General features: G+C 42.0%; 3 protein-coding genes and 1 long non-coding RNA gene across 4 annotated transcripts in view; all 4 read right to left on the reverse strand.

Moving 5' to 3' along the window:
* Positions 1 to 21366, reverse strand: part of LOC142088261 (uncharacterized) — a 223119-nt gene that overhangs the window by 149391 nt on the left and 52362 nt on the right. The gene's annotated exons all lie outside the window — the stretch shown is intronic.
* On the reverse strand, positions 4586 to 5533 carry LOC142088006 (olfactory receptor 4E2-like). Its single transcript, XM_075162808.1, has one exon. It carries the CDS (start codon positions 5510 to 5512, stop codon positions 4586 to 4588), a length of 927 nt encoding a protein of 308 aa, XP_075018909.1. The 5' UTR covers positions 5513 to 5533.
* LOC142088434 (olfactory receptor 4S2-like) lies at positions 10507 to 11577 on the reverse strand. The gene is given in 3 exon segments (XM_075163815.1): positions 10507 to 11425; positions 11427 to 11454; positions 11526 to 11577. Coding segments are annotated over 3 exon segments (999 nt in total).
* Positions 15313 to 16269, reverse strand: LOC142088435 (olfactory receptor 4S2-like). Its single transcript, XM_075163816.1, has one exon. The coding sequence runs from the start codon at positions 16246 to 16248 to the stop codon at positions 15313 to 15315; it is 936 nt and encodes a 311-aa protein (XP_075019917.1). The 5' UTR covers positions 16249 to 16269.

Below are 21366 nucleotides of genomic sequence, written 5' to 3' on the forward strand. Positions count from 1 at the left end.
GGAGAACATTTTAATATTTCAACATTTCTCTCTAATACAAAGGAAGATTACAGAAGTGGGAATTCACCATTAAAAAGGAATATCATTTGCACAGAGATGAGAGATATTTGGAAATCTGTCTTGACCAGGAAGATCAATGACTCATCAATGCTTCTGATCTTCCTCCTCTTTCTACTGGTGTGGGAGTGAGGGCTAATTTAAGACAGCAGAGGAGAGAGAGAAAGAGTGGAAAGCCTCCCACTTCCTTACAGCAATTCACCTGCTCAGAAAACAAGGTTGGGATCAAGGCACAAGTTTATTCTCAATCTAGTCTCCCCTGTGTATCTATCCTGGGGACATAACACATGGATTGGTATCTGCGTGCTCCTGACTGACAAGGCTGAAAGTCTGGACAATCTGCAAAGGAAAACTGTTATAGTCTTCTGTGTTGTCATTGTCTGAGTCTTAAATTGGAATTAGATATTGCAGCGATGGCTACAAAAGACAGACAGGTAACTGATGCTGTGGCCACTCAGCTCTTTCCATACAGTGTTTGCAGAGCTTTCCCTGTGCCCTGGGCAGGTAAAATATCTCAGATCACTGCTGCAGCACAGCAAAGAGTTTCAATGCAACTAAGATGGAGGAGACGTGGGATGCAAAAAATCTCACCTAACAGTAACTAGCTTGTCAGCTCTCTCTGTAATGAAAGGTTATATACAAGCAGATCCAGAGGACAATTTATGACCCCTAAGACGAGTTTGTAAGAGGGATATGATTATTTATCTTCTGAGAGGGGCTGTTTCTTTCCTCTATTATAAAGGGAGCCTAGACAAGTAGATTAGATCAAGTCACCTAATATTTTAATAGCTTAACTTCAGAGAGATGAATCCTATTTGCTGTATAGACATTGTATACACACAATAATCCTGATGTTTCCGGATCCATTGCACAGCTATGCCCAGGAGACGCGCTGCAGCTCTGAAATATCAAACCAGGCAGCACCACGTGTGGCTCTGACCATCTTCACGTGCACAGTAAACCAGCTGTATTTGGGATGCACTGCGCTTAACGGACATGGACAAGGCACGTTTGAAATACATGCGTATTTTACGCAAATACATGCGTAAAAATGCCTGCCCTGGAAATCCACCTGCCTTACCCTCCAAGCCCACAGTTTTGTACCATGCCATAATGCTGTTTTCCACGCCACACCGATACATGAGGTAAGTCTCCAAGATGAACTGTTTCAGATACTTGGAGATGTCAAATACGTGGGGTAAACATACAGGAAGATTTCCTCACTGAACTTTAGCTGTACGTAAGTGACCTGTGTAATCAGGCTTCCTCTATATTCATCAGAAAGAAAGAAACTAGCATTTTCAGAGAGTGAGTCTTCCTGAGGGTGGGATGAATTATTTCCAGGAACTGCCTCTCTCCACTGAGTAAGGAGGGAGCTTGGATGACTAGATCAGACTCAGACACCCCTTGTACATGCTTACTGGTAGATGGCACCATCTTTTTCACACTCAACCCTCTCTATTTTTTTTCCCTTTAAAGGTATCTTTTTTTCTATTGAGAGACCTTGAACCACGTAGGCTCCGGAACGAGATGCTTCAGTGGGATGCCCAAATTTAGGTGGTATGCCTCCAATCCTAAGTCATTCCAGCACAGAGAAACTTACTGTATTCTCCTGTTGGCAGACACTGAACTTCTGGTACATCTGGTGATATAATTGCTACCCTTATAAAGGATAAAGTTTGCTGAAGTAAAGAAAATTACTGCAAGGTGGAAATTTCAGTTATTAAAAACACCTCACAGAGCAAAATCCTATTGCGTTTTCTTTAGTCTTCTTCCCTAAATACTGTTGCTATCTCCTCAGATATAATGCCGGATTGTGTCACTTCTTCCTCTATATATTGTCCCTTGTATGATTTTACTAATTTGCTTGTGTGAGAGAATTATGACTATTTTCTGAAAGTTAAAGAATTCGCATCCTCATATGTCGAAAGAAAATCCTACAAACAAAACCACCGTCTGTAACTTACCTCTAAACATCGGTATCAGTGTATGCATTCAGATACACTTAGCATATGTGCCTCTGCCATCTCGTGGCAAAGCACAGTAATAGCATGTCAGAGAGGGAGAAAATTCTTGCTCTGGATTTCTTTCTTTGAAAATTATGATCCCACACAAGTGAAACTGTTTACAAAGTTTCCGGTTTTCAACATTTATTTTTAATATTACCAGTTATATATCTATCCATAATTTGAAGAGCTTATATTTTGTAGATACTTGACTTTGTGATATTTATCGTTTACTGCTGCTAGTTGATGATAACGTGTTATCTTGTGTTATATTGTATTGAACGTTATATCATTGCATTATATATTAATGTGGTGACAGCAAGATATAAGACATACTCTGCTCAAATAGCTGAGCATGATTCTGGCTATAAGCTTCAGCAACAGGCTGTCCCAAGTTATTCCAAATATGGATAAGCACATTGATTTATCTCACCCAAATCTGCACCAGAAATGAGTCCATCTGATCTCATCAGTCTAAGCTTCCTTCGTGGTCAAAAAAAAAAGCACTTCTCGAGCACTGTTTGTCTTCTTTTAGAATAGACATGTTCATACTCTAGGATCCACAGATCTTCGTTGTTAACTAAAAAGAAGATCAGACGAGCAACACAAGTGAAGCTGATTACTTTTGAGATCACATACCTTACATCACAGACAACTAAAGTGTAGAAAGCAAAAATTCACACCTTGTCCTTCAAATTGGGGGATCCAAGTGACTGAATGTAAACATAACCCCACTGCTCTCTCAGGTATCCTGAAATATTGGTTGTGTCAGGTATAGCCATGCTACCCTGTCGGGCTAAGGTAAGAAAGGTCTTTGACACATAATACGTACTAAGGTAAATAAAAAGACTAATTCTTGCTTCTTGTGGGAGGGAATTCAGCAGTTACAGTGGTTAGTATGAAACTTGTGTTCTTCAGGTCTTAGAAATCAGTGGTGAAAGACCTGTTTCCCATTTCCAGTTTCTTCTTTATGACAGAAGGCCAATCATTCCATCACAGCTACTGTTCAATTCTGCTAGAACAGCGGATTTCAACACAGGCGGAGTTGCTTGCTTTCCGAATTGGGAAATAACCTCGGTGTGCATTTCAGCAGTTCTTGTATGACCCAAGCAGAAGCTGCTGTGTAACTGCTTTTAAGTCTCTCTGGTAAGGACTGGGTTACTTGCCAGGTTTCCCTATAGACCTTTGATCTCCCGATGTCTATACACACACATAAAAGTTCCATTGTTAACCTGATGCAAGACTTTTTGGAGCTGCTTTTTATTTTTACAGTGCTGGCAGTTACCAAAACTGGAGTAAGACTATTCTGGGATTCCTAGACTGTAGTATTCTAGTTGCATATTGTCCTGAAATGATGCTTTGCTAAATATAAGTCCAGTTTTAAATATAAACTGACTTTGTCTCTGTTATTTCAGATAATTCAGAAAATGCCTATAAGAAGCAGTCCAAAAACCAAGAAGCAGTCTAAAAACAAAGAGGCCTAAAGCCAGTCGCTGTGGACAGCACAGTGTTTTTTTCCACACACCTAATGGTTTCGGGACTGAAGTAGAGGAAATTATTTTCTTTCACCAGCGATGTGGAAAGAGGAATCACTCAGGCTCCAGAACTCCTTTCTAACCAGATTTTGGTGGTAACAATAGGTAACATCTTAAGAAGGGATCTGAAACGTTTTTGAACAGGTTGTAATCACTTGCCATGGCAGAGAAAGGGCTGTGGTGATGGGAAGAGTCCATCCATTTTTATGAGAAACAGAGGAATATCATGGAAACAAACATAGAAAAGCAAAGACAAGACAACAGGGGAAAAAAAGACACTGACAAAGACCACAGTTGTTCAGATCTTTCTGATTTGTAGTTCAGGTAAAAGGATTATCCATGCCTTAAAAATTTCTCCATGTTTCTTAATAAACAGTAACAATGCTAGTGCAATTTCTGTTGTGTAATGGTGGTTTACTCTTTCCAAGCAATGTTCAGAGGCTGCTCAACGTTTCCCACTCATGCAGATCCAGTGCTCAAATGGTTGTTATTTAGACTCTACTATATTCCGCAGCATAATTCCTTTTCCCTAAGAATTTCATCCCAAACATCTGAGCTCTGCCCAAGCAAAACTTCTAATTCACTCACTGCATCACAAGGCTCATTGCATAACGCTGTCACTCTGTACTGAAGAGTCTGGTCCTCCTGACTTCTCTTTGAGGGTGCAGAGAAGGATGTTCTAATTGTCATCAGAAACTGCAATTATAATTGTAAAGCTATGTGAATAGTAAAAAAACTTTAAAATGTCTCATCTGTCCTGCAGCAGTGAAAAATCCATAGGTGGACTAAGGGGACCTAAAGCCCACAAAACAGTAAGAAAACCAACGAAATCTACGGCTCCAAAGAAACCAAGACTAGGTAAATTCCTTAACTGGAACTAAACATCCTTTGGATTTCAGATATTGCCCTGCATGTTGGATTCCATGCCCCGATCTGCCATTAGTCTGTAGGAAAGTAACTCCAGGTTTGCTGCAAACCCAGCTTGTCTCAGAAGACTCTGCAGCGCTTCCACAATTTCCGCATGGACGCTTTCACCTCGTTATTCCGCAGAGTATAGATGAGGGGATTCAGAACCGGGGATAAGACAGTGTAGATCACACAGATGTGCTTGTCAGAGGGGAAGGTAGAAAAGGGGCGGAAGTAGATGAAGATGCAGGGTACAAAGAAGAGGGTGACGACCATCGCATGTGAGGCACAGGTGGAGAGCGCCTTCCAGTGTCCCTCAGTGAAGCGGACCCTGATTGTGACCAGGATGAACGTGTAAGATGTGACCAGCACCAGGAAGCAAACCAGGGATATTAAGCCACTGTTGGAAACCATGAGCCACTCAATGACATAGATATCTGTGCAGGCAAGCCGAATGACAGGAGGTACATCACAGAAATAGTTGTCGATTGTGTTAGGGCCACAGAAGGGGAGCTGGATTGTGAGCAGCGTCTGGACAATGGAGTGGAGGAAGCCCCCTGCCCAGCAGGCAGACACCAGGACCCAGCACACCTGCCGGTTCATGATGGCTGTGTAGTGCAGGGGCTTGCAGATGGCAGTGTAGCGGTCATATGCCATCACAGTCAGGAGGAACATCTCTGATGCCCCAACAAAGTGCAGGAAAAACAGCTGGGCTATACAGTCTTCAAACGCAATGGCCTTCCTCTGGAAGAGCAGGTCCACCAGCATCCTGGGAGAGGTGACAGAGGTGCAGCAGATATCTATGAAGGACAAATTGCAGAGGAGAAAGTACATGGGTGAGGACAGCTTGGGGTCGCTCCTGACTGTCACAATGATGAGAAGGTTCCCCAGCAGAACAAGGGCATAGGCCAGGAAGAAAAAGGTGAAGAAGAGGACTTGCAGGTCCCTTGTATCAGAAAGCCCCAGGAGGATGAATTCAGTCACTCGAGAGAAGTTTCCCAGTGCCATCGCTTCAGCTCAGGCTCCCATAGCACAGGTGTGGGGGTGAAGTCATGGGTTGACCAGGAAGAGAAAGAGATGTGCTACAGCTCCAAGGTTCACGGATGATGAAAGCAGGATGCATTTACTGCTGTTCTGCCTGCTACAGAAAGTACAGTGTCACATCATAAATGATGGTGAGCAGTGTTTGCAAAGAGCACTGTCCACCTCTCTTCTGCCTTCCCACTCCCTTTTCACGTTTCTGGCCCCTCCACACTGACCCTCACCCCTGACCTCACTCCGACCACTATTTTTCTGCATTGTAGTTGGTGTGACGAAGTTTGTGTTCCCATTCTGTCAGGGAGGAAACACATCCTACCCTCACAGGACAAGAGCCATGAATGCTGGAAAAATATGACACTGTCCTTTTACCTACTGGGAGTTTAAAGTGCCATAATGGAAAGCGAACGCTTGCCATGCTCAAGCATCGTATCTACAATATATGGCTCAACCATGAGCTGTTCCATGTTCTACTCCTAACTGCATTCCTCTAAATTGATGAAAGGGCTCTCCAGTTAGCTTGTCCACTCTGAAACTAGAAATACATGCACAGAAACCAGCCTGGAAGGTTATTCACTGGTATTCCTCTCCACAGAGCTAGCAGCTATTTAGTAGCTTGAGTGCTCTCTTAGGCCTGCTGTTAACAGAACGTGCTCTCCTGAAGAAATTGTGTTTTCTAACATAGCAGAAGCTGCACAACTCTGCACAGTTTCTCTACCTCTTTGTCACTCAGAGTAATTTTTAAAGTTCTTCAGTAGACAAACCACTAGACACTCACTATCTTGCGAAGGTTAAAATGTGACCAGCAGAGGAATGCTCATTTTCATTTACAATGACACCAGGAAATTCTTCAGTTGCTCATTTCTGCCTAAGAGTTTGTAAGCCAGCAAGCAGGAGATTACTACTAAGAAAGCAGTGTCTGTTTTTCATATATGCCTCTGTTGCCTTTTGCTAATACCTGAGCACATTCCTCAGGTCCTGCTCTATTCTCTGCCACTTTCCGGTAGTTCTCAAAGACTGTTTTTCTTTCCCATCGAACAGGTTTGCTTCACGCATAATTCAGACTATATGTCTGCAAATCACAGCACTAGCTTAGAAATGATCCCCCTTTTTCCTCTCTGCCTCTCCCAAGGGCTCAGTAGTCTTCCAGAGCTAGCACGGCTGCAGAGAGGGTGAACAGTCTGTAGCAATCCCTGACGTTGTACTAGACAGAGACCTGCAGAAACAGGCATCACAGTTTGAGCATAACAGCTCTGGCTCCCTGTACAGTCAATAAAGAGGAATAAACACCTTAAAGGCATGACTTGGTTTACCTTGTTTAGATCATTACACTACAATGAGATGACTTATACCATAGAAGATAGTACATCTGTCCTTGAGTATAAATGGAGATACCTGCCCCATGCTAGATGTCTACGATGCAATCAACATTAAATGAAGCTGCCTCGAAGGATCCAAATGACCAAAGTGTCTCAGCAATATTTAAATTTTTCTGTATATTTTTCAACAGATATTACCAAGCCTCTCTCTCTGCCTTTGATATACACAAACACAACCACACACGTGCTTTAATATGCCATGGCTGATATGAAGAACATAAGCAAAGGAGAGGAAATAATGGTTATACTGTACCCAGTTACTAAATGTTGATACATGAAATTTCAAGACTGAACTCCACAGCATTTGTTCTCTGAAAACATTTTAAATCATTCACTCTAAATCTGTTTCAAGCTATGCATCCCACAGGTCAGGGCATTGTTCCATTTTTCTTCCTCTTGCTTGTAATTGCCATATCCTTGCTCTTGTTTAAGTTTCTTATTGCATAGAAATTTTTTTCAGGAGGTTTTCAAGCAATTTTTCTTTTCCGGACAGGTTACAGGCAAATTTTACTGTGATGGTATCAATGTCCTGTTTTCCATTTATCATTTAGACAGAAAGATCCAATGAGGCAACACCTCCACAGCTTTCTGAACTGACGTCTATATTTCCCGCACTTTCCTTCTCCCTAAAGTTATCCCATCCCAGCACAACATATAAATACTCCTGTAACATACTGGGTACTAAACATAAAAGATAGTTTTCCGCTAGTGGAGTTGGACCTGTGAGAACTGTGTCATTACCAAACTCCAAGCACTACCCAAGGGCCTTATTAAACAGTTTTGGTGGCTGGGTCCCTTGGTGTGCAAGAGCACACCAATTTGCTCAATGACCTTCTGTGCACGGAGTCCTGAAGGTTGATGAAGAAAGGATAAGACACCACGCACTTCTAAGCACTCAGAAGCCCTTTGTATGAAAAAAACAAGTCTCTAGTAATAAAAACATAAATGTAGGGTTGTACTACTAATCTCCGCATTGAAACAGTGTCAGGCATCTGGGAATGTTGGTTAAGATCAGAGAGGCTGCAGAGCTAGGACAGGTAGCACTGGTGGGAAACTGCAGTCACCCAAGGATAGACTGGATCAATGCCTCATCAAGATGAGATATAAAGATAAACTAATATGAATGTTCATTCCCCAAGACAGAGGGTCTGCGCAGACCAAAGATATCAGTGGTGACATGTCACTGAGAACTATGGCTCAAGTTCAAATCAGCTTGAACTGATTGCTTTGCCCGTGATGTTAATTGATAAGAGATCCCCCTGTCTTTATCTCAACCCACAAGCTTTTTTATCTCATTTTCTCCCCCGTGCTGTTGAGGAGGGTGAGTGAGAGAGGGGCTGGGTGGGTGTCCAGCAGCTAGCCAAGGTAAACCAAACACATGGCATGAACTTTAAAGACAGGAAACTAGTCTCCTAAAGCATGCAATCTAGAAAAAGAAGAAATGCGATTTCTTAATTTTATGGCCTTTTCCAGTGAGGAAGAACCTGGAAATCTAGAAAGGAAATCTTGGTGACTACACACCAAGGGGTTTTACGTTTTTACACCCTAACAGCAGGGAAGATAAACCCTTCCTCTTCTGTCAGTCATTGCTACCTCTTTCTCTTCCTATTCTGTCTGGAAATATGGAGAAATTATAAAAATTCTTTGTCCGAGTAGTGATGGTTTACTTCTAATTTTACCACCATCATAAAGTAACAAGGACTTATTGTTGTCTTTCATCTCCATGTGTCACCAATTACCTTGAGGCAAATGAGTGAGTTGTCAACTGTTTTAAGGACATCCTGTTCCTCTGCTTCACTTTCCAAAATATTAGTGCCAACAGAAGTTTTAGAAAATTGACTGACTGCAGTCAGTCAATTTGCGGTAGAAAAGCATTGCCCAGAATCATGAGATTCTAGGGGCATTTCTACCCTTCTGTACTGGAAATGGCTGAGGAAAATGTCAACCAAACAATAATGTTCTTATTAAGAAGATGAGGAATGTTTTCCCTGTTCAACTAGGAACTTGGTTGTATTTCAGTATGGAGATATTTAATTCTCGTATTTCCACTGAGATACCTATCCCTTGGATAATACTAGTGTAGTAGCTCCAGAGTACTGGCCAAAACATGAAATTTCATCCAGTGTCTAAATAAAGCTATGAAAACTATCCTGATAATTCCACTGGACAGTGGATCAGACAGTGTCTGTAGTCTTTAACCATGCTTGGATTGCTGCCCTGATAGATTATAAAGATTATGTCATCTATGACATAAACTCAAGGTCTCAGAAACGTGTTAGACAGCAGGGCTCCTTTAAATGACGTTGATCCAATCAAGAATAGCCATAATTTTAGGTTTATATTACAGAAGGTTTTTTGGACCTGGGCATTAATTTGCATGTCTTACATTTCTTGTCACTGGACAGCTTAGATTATGAGTGTTTGAGGAACCAGGGGCAGGAGGGAGAACAAAACTGAAGCAGATAGCACCAAATACATAAAAATGGGAACATCCAGACTCACCATTGCAGGAAAGCTTTTAGCTATTAGCCTGGTGAGCTTTTGAATCGTGGTACTGACATTGAGCTGTAATAATAGTCATTACTACTACTGGAAATTGCACTGACAGGGGATGGAAAGAAGATTCCCCTCCTGTTATCAGCATCAGTGAGTGACCAAACTTGCACTTAGTACCAGCTTTTTAATAGCTAACTCATGGATTCAGCATATGACAATGTAGGATTCATTACAAGGCATTTACAGCAAGCAGAAAGGGAACACCAGTGGTATGATTGCTTCCAGCAGGCAACAATCAATTTTGCAAACACGTTGGGCCACCATTTCCCAGCTGAATGGGCTACAGAGTAGCTGCAGGTTGTCTGACTGAAAGTTCACACTCTAGCTCATAGGATGCTCTGCCTGAAAAAGATTTCTAATATTTATATATTGCTGTTTATTTATTTGGTGGTGTTTCGGTACAATCTGCCGTCTCTCCCTGTCATGCAGAGATCTAATATAACCTCCTACTTCTCTCATGGTCCCATTTTACATTGAGTGAGTCCCATCCGCCCAAAGGCTGCTGACTTTCCTCAGCAGCTTGCTCAGTTGTAGACACCTCATGTTAGCACATCAAAATATGTGAGATAAAAGCTACCAATGCTGTGCCGTACTCAAGTTTGTCTACTTTTGGAAGCTGGGTACCACCATCACTCCTTTGTGCAGAAATGTAAGAAGATGCTACTTTCCAAAGGTTTTAGGAGCTAGTAGGAAAGAACAAGCTCTCAAAATACTTGGTTGTTTCTCCTAATGCCGGGAGAAGCCTAGACAAATACCCAAGATACAGCTATGAAGTGCCTGAAGGTAAATGCCAAAATACCAGCCCCAACGCTCAGGTTTGGTAGCTGACAATAACCTCACATCCTTTTTTGACTGACAGTTTCCAAAGAAGATGAGTTACATAAAACCTTGAATTTAGTGTCAGCTCTATTCTGAACAGCTGTGCTAAAAACAGAGCAACATTACTGGAAAGTCTCTCCTGAACGCTTCTCTTTCCCTCCCCACGGTTTCTTAAGCTCACATCGTCTTACAAACATGCACTGTGTTGTTTCATTTCTCACTCCTCTTCACTTTCCTGCTCCACAACTTTTTCATGACGTTTTTCACCTCTTCATTTCGGAGGGTATAGATCAAGGGATTGAGCATAGGTGTGATGATGGTGTAGAACACAGAGACCATCTTGTCTACTGAGAAGGTGGTGGAAGGGCGCATATAGATGAAAATGCAGAGCCCAAAGAACAGAACTACAACAGTGATGTGGGAAGCACATGTATAGAGTGCTTTGAGACACCCTTCGGAAGAGCGTGTCCTCAAAGAAACCAAGATAACAGCATAGGACACAACAAGAACAACAAAACAGCTCGGGGAAATCACACCGCTATTGGCAGCCACAGTGACACCAATGATGTAGGTGTCAGTGCAAGCCAGCTTCAGTAAAGGGTGAACATCACAAAAATAGTGGTCAATCTCATTGGGCCCACAAAACGGTAGCTGAAGGGTCAGCAGGGTCTGCACCACTGAGTGTACAAAGCCTCCTACCCATGAAGCTGCCACCAGCCAGCCACAGACATGCTTGTTCGCAATATTTGTGTAATGAAGCAGCTTGTATATAGCAATGCAACGATCATAGGCCATCACTGTGAGAAGGAAGATCTCAGTGCACCCAAAGAAATGGCCCGCAAAGAGTTGAGCTATGCAGCCCACAAAAGAGATGGTCGTCTTCTCAACCAGAAGGTCATAAATGAGTTTGGGAGATGTGACAGTAGAGTAACTGATGTCTATAAATGACAAGTAGCTCAGGAAGAAGTACATGGGAGAGTTCAGCTGTTCACTTGTCTTTATAGTAATGATGATAAGCAGATTTCCAAGAATGATAGTGGCATAGAAGACTAAGAATAATGAGAAGCACACTTTTGCTACTGTCTTATCTTGTGTCAGTCCATGGAGGATGAACTCCGTCACGTTGTTTGTTCTCCATAGACACCATGTAGACAGGACCTGAAGCACAGAAAAGAGACGCCAGCTACGGCATTAGACATGGGACATTACCAGTACGCATACACACTGACCACTGGTATGTTCAATATTGAGCATATTTCCTTTGCTGTCTTTTTGGGACATTTTCCATTTAAAGTCAATGCTTCCTTCAAGGAACCACACGTGATATCCAAATCAGAATGTATTGTTGACATATATAATAACAAGCTCAGATTATTTATTTGAGGAGGGTGGTAGAAATAATACCCTCAAGAATCCTAGTTCTCACCTTTGCCTCTTTTAAAAAAGATGACTAATTACCAGGTCCCCTCAAGACCCACTTTCACCCTATAATGTTGATTTGGAAATAAAAGTTGACCAAAAGAGGCAGTGTGGCTATAATTCAAGTCTCAACACTTTGATCATGGCCTGAGGAAGGTCCTTGCACAAGCAGTGACTGTACTTTCCTTTTCAGTCCTCTAAAGGATTGCAACAGAACTACTCCTTATTATCTCTCTGACTGCGATAGACCTGAATAAGTTCAGTCACAGAAAGAGCTGGCCAGTGTTTTCTTGGACCGCCTTTCTTATAGTACATGAATGAACTAATCTGGAGCTAATTTGCATTAATGGTGCATTAGCAGGGGTTTGTATACCTCAGCCAGGTCCTGGACGTAGTGTGGAACACCTCATAAATACACTTGTAGTGACACTGGGGTAATGAATGCACCTCTGGTGACCCTCCTTTACTCACAAACACCCATGAATTCACCTTTGCGGCATTCCCATGCAGTACGAAAGTATTACTAGTGTTCAATTTATACATGAAGATAGAGGTGGCAAATGTGTAATAACCTTTTCTGTGACATCAGCAAGCCCTTAGGGATCTGAATTCTATTTGACAATCAGTTCTTTCTCCTGAGCTCTCTGCCTCACCTCCTGGCTACTCCCCAACTAGGGCAGCAGAGGAAAGGCTCTTTAGTGTCTCCATCCTACCTCCACGCCCCTCCATGAGAAGAGGGAAAGCACTGTGGGGAAGACCAAAGTGTGTGTGTCATGACCATTGTTGCCTGACATGTCCAGCTCAGCCAATGTAAGACTGAGCACATAGGAAGTGCTGCCATCAGCTCCTGAGTCGTCTATGTAACAGTGACAACATCCTTTTGACAGATCTTTCTGGAATCGGCATATAACTGGGGGAAAAAAGCAAATAAGACACCAACTAAAACACAGGCTGAAAAACCTGTAATTGTGTTTTTTCTAATTCATAAAATGGACCTCACAAAAGTCGCTCACTAGAAATGCCTATTTTCGAAGATAGGATTTCAGTCACGCTTGAACAAAACAAAGGAACAATATCAGAAAACTTACACAGTTCATATTTGCCAGTCTCCGAGAGTTCGCTTGCTATTCCTCCTCTGATGACCTCCTCTGATGACCTCCCCTGACCACTTTAGGTGGTTTTGTCAGAATGTCTCAGCTGCAAGTTGCTGCTTAGATGTTGTGAAAACAGTCCGTATCTCTGCCAATTCTGAAACCTACAGTGGCAAAAAGAACAGCCTGGCTCTCTATCTGCATTTCTCATTCTGCAAAAAACAACTTCCAAGAGCACCTACAAGAACAATTATCTCTCACAAGATGGGGAAATTGTAGCAGAAATATTTAAAGTAAATGACACAGCAGAAGCACAAGATTACCAGGAGTAATGAGATCCCAGAGGCATATGAAGTTTTGTCAGAAATCATCAGTGGACAAGGAGCTAAAAATTGGATAGCTATTAGGGTGATGCTGGAGTGTGGTCATCTAGACTGTTACATTGCGCATGGGTTTGCTTGCTTGCTTGTTTGTTTGCTGGCTGGCTTTTTAATGCTGTCCAGATAAATAGACTTTATTTACTATTGGACATGTATTTCTTCTGGAAGCATTTCTGCTTCAAATAAACATCACGCGTGGCCATTTGCAAGATTTATATCACCTTACCTTTGCAATCAAACATTCTGGAAGTAAAGATGTCTCTTATACAGGACATTTATATAAATTCTGTTTTCTGTCCTAAGCTAATATTTCTCTTATGTGTTCTTATTTCTTATTAACTTGTTCTTACCATTGCATGTTGACAGCACAAAAAAATATCACAACTGTGCTATAGACTGTTATCCCTTAGACATCTGCTATACAAATTTGAAACAGGAAGTAAAACAGGAAATATTACTTCAAAAATTTAGGAAGGTTTGTGGTTAGTCCTCACTTCTTACCAGGTATTTTTACTAAGACAATGTGAAACACAGAAGCAACTCTTTAGACCAAGTGTTAAGTTCTTACAAGAATTCTTACCGAAGTGTAGAGGAGCCTAATGTTGTTTTCAGTGACACCTTCCGTAAGCTATGGTCAAGTATTTGCCCAGCAGCACCCAGAAGTGAGACCTCCAGAAAAAAAAACTGGTGTTCACCCCCAAAGCATTAAAAAAAAAATCTATTTTTAATATATATGTATGTGTATATAAAATTTTGTGTACATATATATAAAGTTATAAGCCCTAGCTTAGGCTGGGAACACCTTGTAACCTTGAATTCTACTTAAGTCACGTTAAGTTATAACACAGGTTCAGGTGTTTATAGGGAATGTAAGTGAAGAAATACAAGTGCTTCAATTACTTTTGGATGGCACCAAGCAGGTCTTCTTCCTCCTCACTCAGCTGATTTGGTGGTTTTCTGCTGGCAAGGGGGTTCTAGGGGCTAGGGTCTCTGATCTCATTGTGGCTCCTCAGGTGGAGGCCCTGAGCTGCTATAGATTATCACCCAGCTTTGGCACTGAACTGGTTTGGTCTTTCATCATCATGTTTCTTCTCTTCCCTCCTGCAATAGTAGCTGTACCAGCTGTTCCCACGGAAAACACGCTTCTTCCCTTGTGTGGGTGTGTAAATGTGCTCTGTTGGGCTAGGAGTTTTCTTGCTTACTGGAATAGTTCCTAAATAATTCTTTTTTTTCCATTGACACATGAAATTGTGCCTCCAAATGCCTTCTTGGGTGACTCCTTCATTTCTTACAGTCAGCAAGGTGTCTTTCATTAGATCTATGATTCTGTATTAGTCTAAACATTAAAATAAAAAAACAGTCAGAGCTGAAGGATAGAGGGGATGGTTGGAAGGATGGCATCAGTGATAGATGGAGCAGGTAGAATTATAGAACAGTTTAGGTTGGAAGGAACCTTTGAAGATCATCTAGTCCAAACCCCCTGCCGCGGGCAGGGACATCTTACACTAGATCAGGTTGCTCAAAGCCCCGTCCAACCTGACTTTGAAAACTGCAGAAAGGATTTGTTGCACTGGCAGGGAAGGGGAGAAGCTTCCCTTCCTGTTACCTGCATCAGCAAATGACCCAGCTAGCACCTAATACCAGGTTTTTAATTGCTAACCCATGGATTCAAAATACCACAATGTGGTTCTCATAAAAAGGCATTTACTGCAAGCAGAAAGGGGCCTCCCTTGGTATGACTGTTTCCAACAGCAGGTGACCATAGCCCTCTCTTTCCCAGTTGAATGAATTACAGAGCAGATGGAGATCCTCTGAAAGTTTAAACCTGAGTAATGGGATGCTCTACCTGGACAACATTTTCAGTATTTTTGATAGTATTTATTAAAACACTGGTGTTTCAGTTAGTGCTGCGCTAGTTGACAAGAGGATAGAAGGGGAATGCCTGCTTGTCACAGAGTTCACAACATCTTTCAAATCAAAAGATGAACCTTCAGTGCCTTCCTAATTACAACAGGAGCTAACAGCAAACTTCTCTTTGAAAGGCAGTTCTTGGGGAATTTTCACAAAAGAAATTATAATGAAAGATGCTTGATTTTCTCTGATCTTTTGAAAATGTGACCACAGTTCTACACCTTTCCGTTTTCACTTCCCACTTTCCTTCTCCACAGTTTTCTCATGGCACTCTTCACCTCCTCATTTCTTAGTGTGTAGATGAGTGGGTTCAGCATGGGTGTGATGACAGTGTAAAACACTGCCACGCTCTTGTCCTCCGACAGATTGCTGGACGGACGTATGTAGATGAACGTGCATGGCCCGAAGAACAGAATCACCACAGTGATGTGGGACCCACAGGTGGAGAGGGCCTTGTAACGCCCTTCAGATGTTTGACTTTTCAAGAAAATCAGGATGACAACGTAGGACGTGACCAGGATGACGAAACAGATCAGAGTTATCATTCCGCTGTTGGCAACGACAATGATGCCCACAGCGTAGGTGTCGGTACAGGCCAGTTGTAGTAGGGGGTGGACATCACAGAAGTAGTGGTCAATTTTGTTAGGGCCACAAAAGGGGAGCTGAGTAGTTAGAAGAGTCTGCACTATGGAGTGCACAAAGCCTCCTATCCACGAGCCGATCACCATCCAGCTACACACACGCCTGGTCATGAGGGTGGTGTAGTGGAGAGGTCTGCAGATGGCAATGCAGCGATCATAGGCCATCACTGTGAGGATGAAGATCTCTGTGCAGCCAAAGAAATGCACCCCAAACAGCTGTGCTATGCAACCCACAAAGGAGATGGTTTTATGTTCAACAAGAAAGTCGGCAATCATTTTGGGAGCTGTGACAGAAGAGTAACAGGTATCTACAAAAGACAGGTAGCAGAGGAAGAAATACATGGGGGAGTTCAGACGTTGACTGCTAGTTACAGTGATTATAATGAGCAGATTTCCTGCCACAATAATCATATAGAAGAACAGAAACATCACAAAATATATTTTCTGCACCCCTTGATTCTCTGAGAGGCCCAGAAGAATGAATTCCTTCACACTGCTTGCATTCTCCATGTTAATCAGTTGGGCAGCGATATGCAATGTACAGCCTAGGCACACGGAAAAATAAAGACAAATGATTCATCAGGCTTTTTCATTATTAATAACGAATTCTTTATCAGAAGTGCATACAGACTAAGAAATATATAGGATTAGTATTAAGCTTATGAAGTAGGTTTTTTGCTGTTTTTTCTCTTCCCCCCTAGGTATCTAATTCTCCTTGCATGAGACTTCAGCCATGGCTGTTACCACATGAGACAGGTGCACTTTGTGATATGTTCCTCCATCCTGGTCCTCCAGGATTTTGAAGGACTGGATCTACGGCTGGTGTGCTAAGGACAAGGCCAGAGTGTTCACCTTAAGCACTACAGTGGCTACCCATGTTTAATCGCATGTTTGCCCTCAGTGTAGACCGAGTCCATGAAAACAATCTTTGTAAAAACAGTGCCTTTAAGAACACCTGGAAGTATTCCTTAGAATGCTCATTCATTTTATAAGTAAAAATTATCTTTGAACTGTTGTTCAGAAGGGAAACGAAACCACCCACAGAGAAAAAGAATCTCTTCTGTATATACATTTTGAAATATAAGTTTGCAGCTTCATGGGCTGAACAATGAGTTCTGGGGAAGTTATCTATCATGATGAAAACAGCAAACAATTTCACGTATGACTTGCTCTAGCATTTAGTTTGCTCTAAATCTCAGCAATGTTGCTTTGAGAGGAAGGAAGAATGAAAGGATCTTTTCAGATCTTCTGTCCCAGCATTGTGTGAATTTCACTTTATACTGATTTGTGATACATTCTGGGGGATATTCTCAAGGGTTAATTTCTGTTTAGTGAAGCCAATCTAGCTGGTGGTCAGTCTCTCTACAGGCAGAAGAGCTAAACTAAGGTCCTTTACAGAACCCTTTCTTTTTCAATTGACTAGGAGGAGCCTAAGTACATTAACATCACCAGGGTAAAGTTAACTTCAGAGAATAATCTTTTCTGTCCCCTGAAAGTAGCTCAGAGCTTTCCATAATGCCATCCCCCCTTTTTTTTTATTTTGTGCTATGGCATTTCCACACCTCTACAGTTTCTCTTTTCAGACATGGTCACATTCTAGTGTGAATGTGGGGCTTCTTTGGTTTGGCCTGTTCCAGCTATAGCCCCCTGAGCAGTACCTGTCACTAATAAATAAATAATCTACACCTTTAAAAAGACTTAGTCCTTAATATTATCAACTTGCCATTATGCACTGAGATATCAGAGTTCCTTTGGTCAAAGAAGCCTGGAAACCACTAGATCAAACTCTTTACAGAGTTTAACAAAAATAGGCACCTCTTAGAAACAGATTATCAGCTGTATGGGATTCATCCTAGTATCAAAACATTCCCAGTCAACTGCTGCTAAAAATCACCATTGCAAGTCCTGCCCAATGAAAACACAAGCAGTTCTCCCTGTTTGTACAGGTGATCTGCGTAGATCTGTGGAATGATTCAGTTAATTCAAATTATCTAGCACCTATGTAAAATTACAGCAAAATCAGAAACTCTTGTCCAGGCAAAAACTGATCAAGCATCCACAGGAAACACTGAAATGAAGAAAAACCAAGATTGCTCTCAAACCCACAAAGTAAAGCCTATAGAGGAAGTTGGGAAAGTTAGGGACTTTCCCTGTGCTTACATTTGTACTAACAGTAGGTAAAAGATATTCAAGAAGGGGGGTAAAATTTACATGGATAATTCCTGTTCTGATATAGCTCCAAGAAAAAAAGATCAATAAGAACAATGTGGTATCAATTTCTACCTAGTCTTACCAAGTTGTGACCCCTTCCATCCCTCCTCTTTTCACTTAGCACTGACATAGTTTTCTATGGAAAACAAAAGGACAAAATGGGTACATATTTATGGCTATGCAGTAGCCAGTGGAAGAGAAACAGAGCAGAATTGGAAGCAAACCCCACCAGTCTCAGTGCCATGTTTAGCAATCAGTGGTTCAGAAAGAAGTGACCAAGAGATAAATGATCAAGGAAAACTATATTCCTGAATAACAGCAGATGGGAAACTCCTACACTAAAACAAGGTGTATATTTTTGAAAAGATCGTAAAGATTCGACCCATTCACAACAGACAGCTTTACTGTGTGTCCCTCTTGGTAACGCCCCTGTCACCATCACCAAATTGCATTTTACAATATATTAATCTGCCTCATTCCATCTCATTGACGTAAGTCATGTAGGCACCTATATCTGAGCCAGTCATACGCAGTCTTTTTTCTGCCTTTGCAGGGCAATTCACAACCAGTCTAAGGTGATGTGATGAATTACGTGCTGGAGGTGCCTGTTTCTTTTTGTTGACTCTGAGAGGATGACTAATTCAGTAGAGGATTCCCACAAGTTATGTCTTACCTCTAAAAGTATCTTTTCAGGGAGAGACTAGAGGTATATGATATAACGCAATCAATCGAAAATAAAATAAATACAATGTGGACTGCTAACGTTTCAAAAAGGATGAGAAATTGTACCATCTCCTTATTGCAAGCGTTCTTCCCTAAAATCTCGGGTGGTTAATGGGAAACAAAATAACCAAATAACCTAATCTGGGACTACAGAACTAGCTCCGTGCATGGTTCCAGCCAAAGATAGCCATAGACAGTTGATAACTTTAGTGAAAATTTCTTTTTGTATTTTCACATTTGTTCAAGAAGAAGGGAAACAAAAAAGTAAAGGAAATCAGGAAAAGAAAAGAAGAAATGAAACAAAAAAATAAAAGAAAGAATCCAGAGAACCTGGAAAACTTACCTCCTCTCTGTTTGGAGATCTAATTTTTTGTGTAAGGGCTGTATGATTTTACCTCCTCAACACCTGCCTTCCCTGGTAGGAATGTGTTAGAGCACAGAGTCTTTAAAGAACATAGAACGGCTTCTGGAAAGCTTCCAACACTTGCTTAGGAGGTGCCTTTCACTGTATAATCCCATCTAATTTAATTTCTTGCTTTCCTGTATCACAAGTGTATCTCGGTATTTTCTGCCTATGTGAGAACTGCTTTGATGGGCTGCCTGGACAGCGTGGCCTGGCCTGCGTGCACTGAATGTTGCATTCACAACGCAGCAGCAAAAAGAAGGCTGAGAAGAAAACTGTTTATGTAGCACTCTTTAACCCTCTCCAAGGAAATCTCCCAGCTGAAGGGCTCTTGGGGCTGGAGGAGGGAGGTGTGGAGGCTTAGTGAAGGGAAGGCATGAAAGGAAGGGGCAAAGGAGAAGAAATTAATTCTGTGCTGACTGAAAAGTTTAGGCAAACATTTTTAAAAGAAATAGCCATCAGTCAGTGATAATGATATTATGAAGGCATTTCAGGATTTCTCCAGTAGAAATAACAGCCAACGGATTAGCTGAATATTAAAATGGACAAGCATGTGCAGTGACCTAGTCCAGTTAACCCTTTCCAGAGTCGTTCATAAAGCTATGCTTTATGGTTTTCCCAAGTGTAGAGGCCCATTAGATCCACTGCTTTGGCTTTATAGCATTGTCAGTAATAAAACGGTACCTCACATCTTTGTGTATTCCAAAAAGAAACCACATGAAACACAAATCTTCATTAAAAAAAAGTCAGAGAGATTTCTGGTAGTAAGGAGAGAGGTGCCATGTTCTGGGGGTGGTAAAGAGTTACCTGTCACAGTAGTCTTTTAAAGGGCGGGTTAGGCACACTTCCCTCAGTACTGTTTATGATTAAGTTTTCAGAGACAGAAGATGGCCTGGGTTACCTCCTGATGACCCTTCAGTTCCTATTTTGCATGAAATTTCATCACTAGCAACCCAGTGAATAAAGCCTCTTGCAAGAACTTGCATTTTTTTAGCAAAGGTCAGCAAATTACAGAATAAGTAAAAAAAATCCTTCTTTTACAAATGGGGGAACTGAGGGAGGAAGTCAGCTCTTTTATGCCTGTGGAAGTGAGCGGAGTTGAGTCTTTGTCACTCTAGGCTTTCCTATGGAAAGAAATATATCTCTCCAGGAATTGATCCATCTGATCTACCTCAGACCTGATTTTAGGATGGGATTAGGTCTGAAATAGACATCCAGATTTTGAACAAAATTACTTAGGGCAGACAATGGTGGTGTCCAAAGAATTACAGTCAATGGCTCAATGTCCAAGTAGAAACCAGCAACGAGTGTTGTCCCTCAAGGGGACCGTACTGGGACCAATACTATTTAATATCTTCATCATTGATATAGACGGTGGGATCGAGTGCACCCTCAGCAAGTTTGCAGATGACACCAAGCTGAGTGGTGCAGTTGATATGCTTGAGGGAAGGGATGCCATCCAGAGGGACCTGGACAGGTTCAAGGATTGGGCCCATGAGAACCTCATGAAGTTCAGCAAGGCCAAGTGCAAGGTAATGCACCTGAGTTGGGGCAATCCTAACTATCAGTACAGACTGGAGGATGAAGGAATTGAGAGCAGCCGTGCAGACAACGACTTGGGGATACTGGTGGATGAAAAATTGAACATGAGCCGGCAATGTGCGCTTGCAGCGCAGAAAGCCAATCATATCCTGGGCTCCATAAAAAGAAGTGAGACCAGCAGGTCGAGGGAGGTGATTCTCCCCCTTTGCTCCACTCTGGTGAGACCCCACCTGCAGTACTGCATCCAGCTCTGGGGTCCTCAGTACAAGACAGATATGGAGCTGTTAGAGTGGGTCCAGAAGAGAGCCATGAAAACGATCCAAAGGCTGGAATGCTTCTCCTGTGAAGAAAGGTAGAGAGACTTCAGCCTGAAGAAGAGAAGGCTCCTCAAGACCTTCTTGTGGCCTTTCAATATATAAAAAGGGCTCATAAGAAAGACAGAGAAATGCTTTTCAACAAGGCCTGTAGTGACAAGACAAGGGGCAATGGTTTTAAACTGAAAGACAGTAGATTTAGGTTGGACACAAGGAAGAAATTTTTTATAATGAACGTGGTGAGACACTGGAACAGGTTGCCCAGAGAAGTTGTGGATGCTCCATCATTGGAAGGGTTCCAGGTCAGGTTGGATGAGGCTTTGAGCAACCTTATCTAGTGAAAAATGTCCCTGCCTATGGCAGGGGGAGTTGGACTAGATCTTTAAAGGTCCCTTCCAACCCAAACCATCCTATGATTCTCTGCAATCTCGCTGT

The sequence above is a fragment of the Calonectris borealis genome, chromosome 14 (genome assembly GCF_964195595.1).
Source record: "Calonectris borealis chromosome 14, bCalBor7.hap1.2, whole genome shotgun sequence".
In the NCBI taxonomy this organism is placed as follows: Eukaryota; Metazoa; Chordata; class Aves; order Procellariiformes; family Procellariidae; genus Calonectris; species Calonectris borealis.

Coding starts and splice junctions, on each gene's coding strand:
- LOC142088435 (XM_075163816.1), bottom strand. CDS start 16,248: ATGGAGAATGCAAGCAGTGTGAAGGAATTCATTCTTCTGGGCCTCTCA.
- LOC142088006 (XM_075162808.1), bottom strand. CDS start 5,512: ATGGCACTGGGAAACTTCTCTCGAGTGACTGAATTCATCCTCCTGGGG.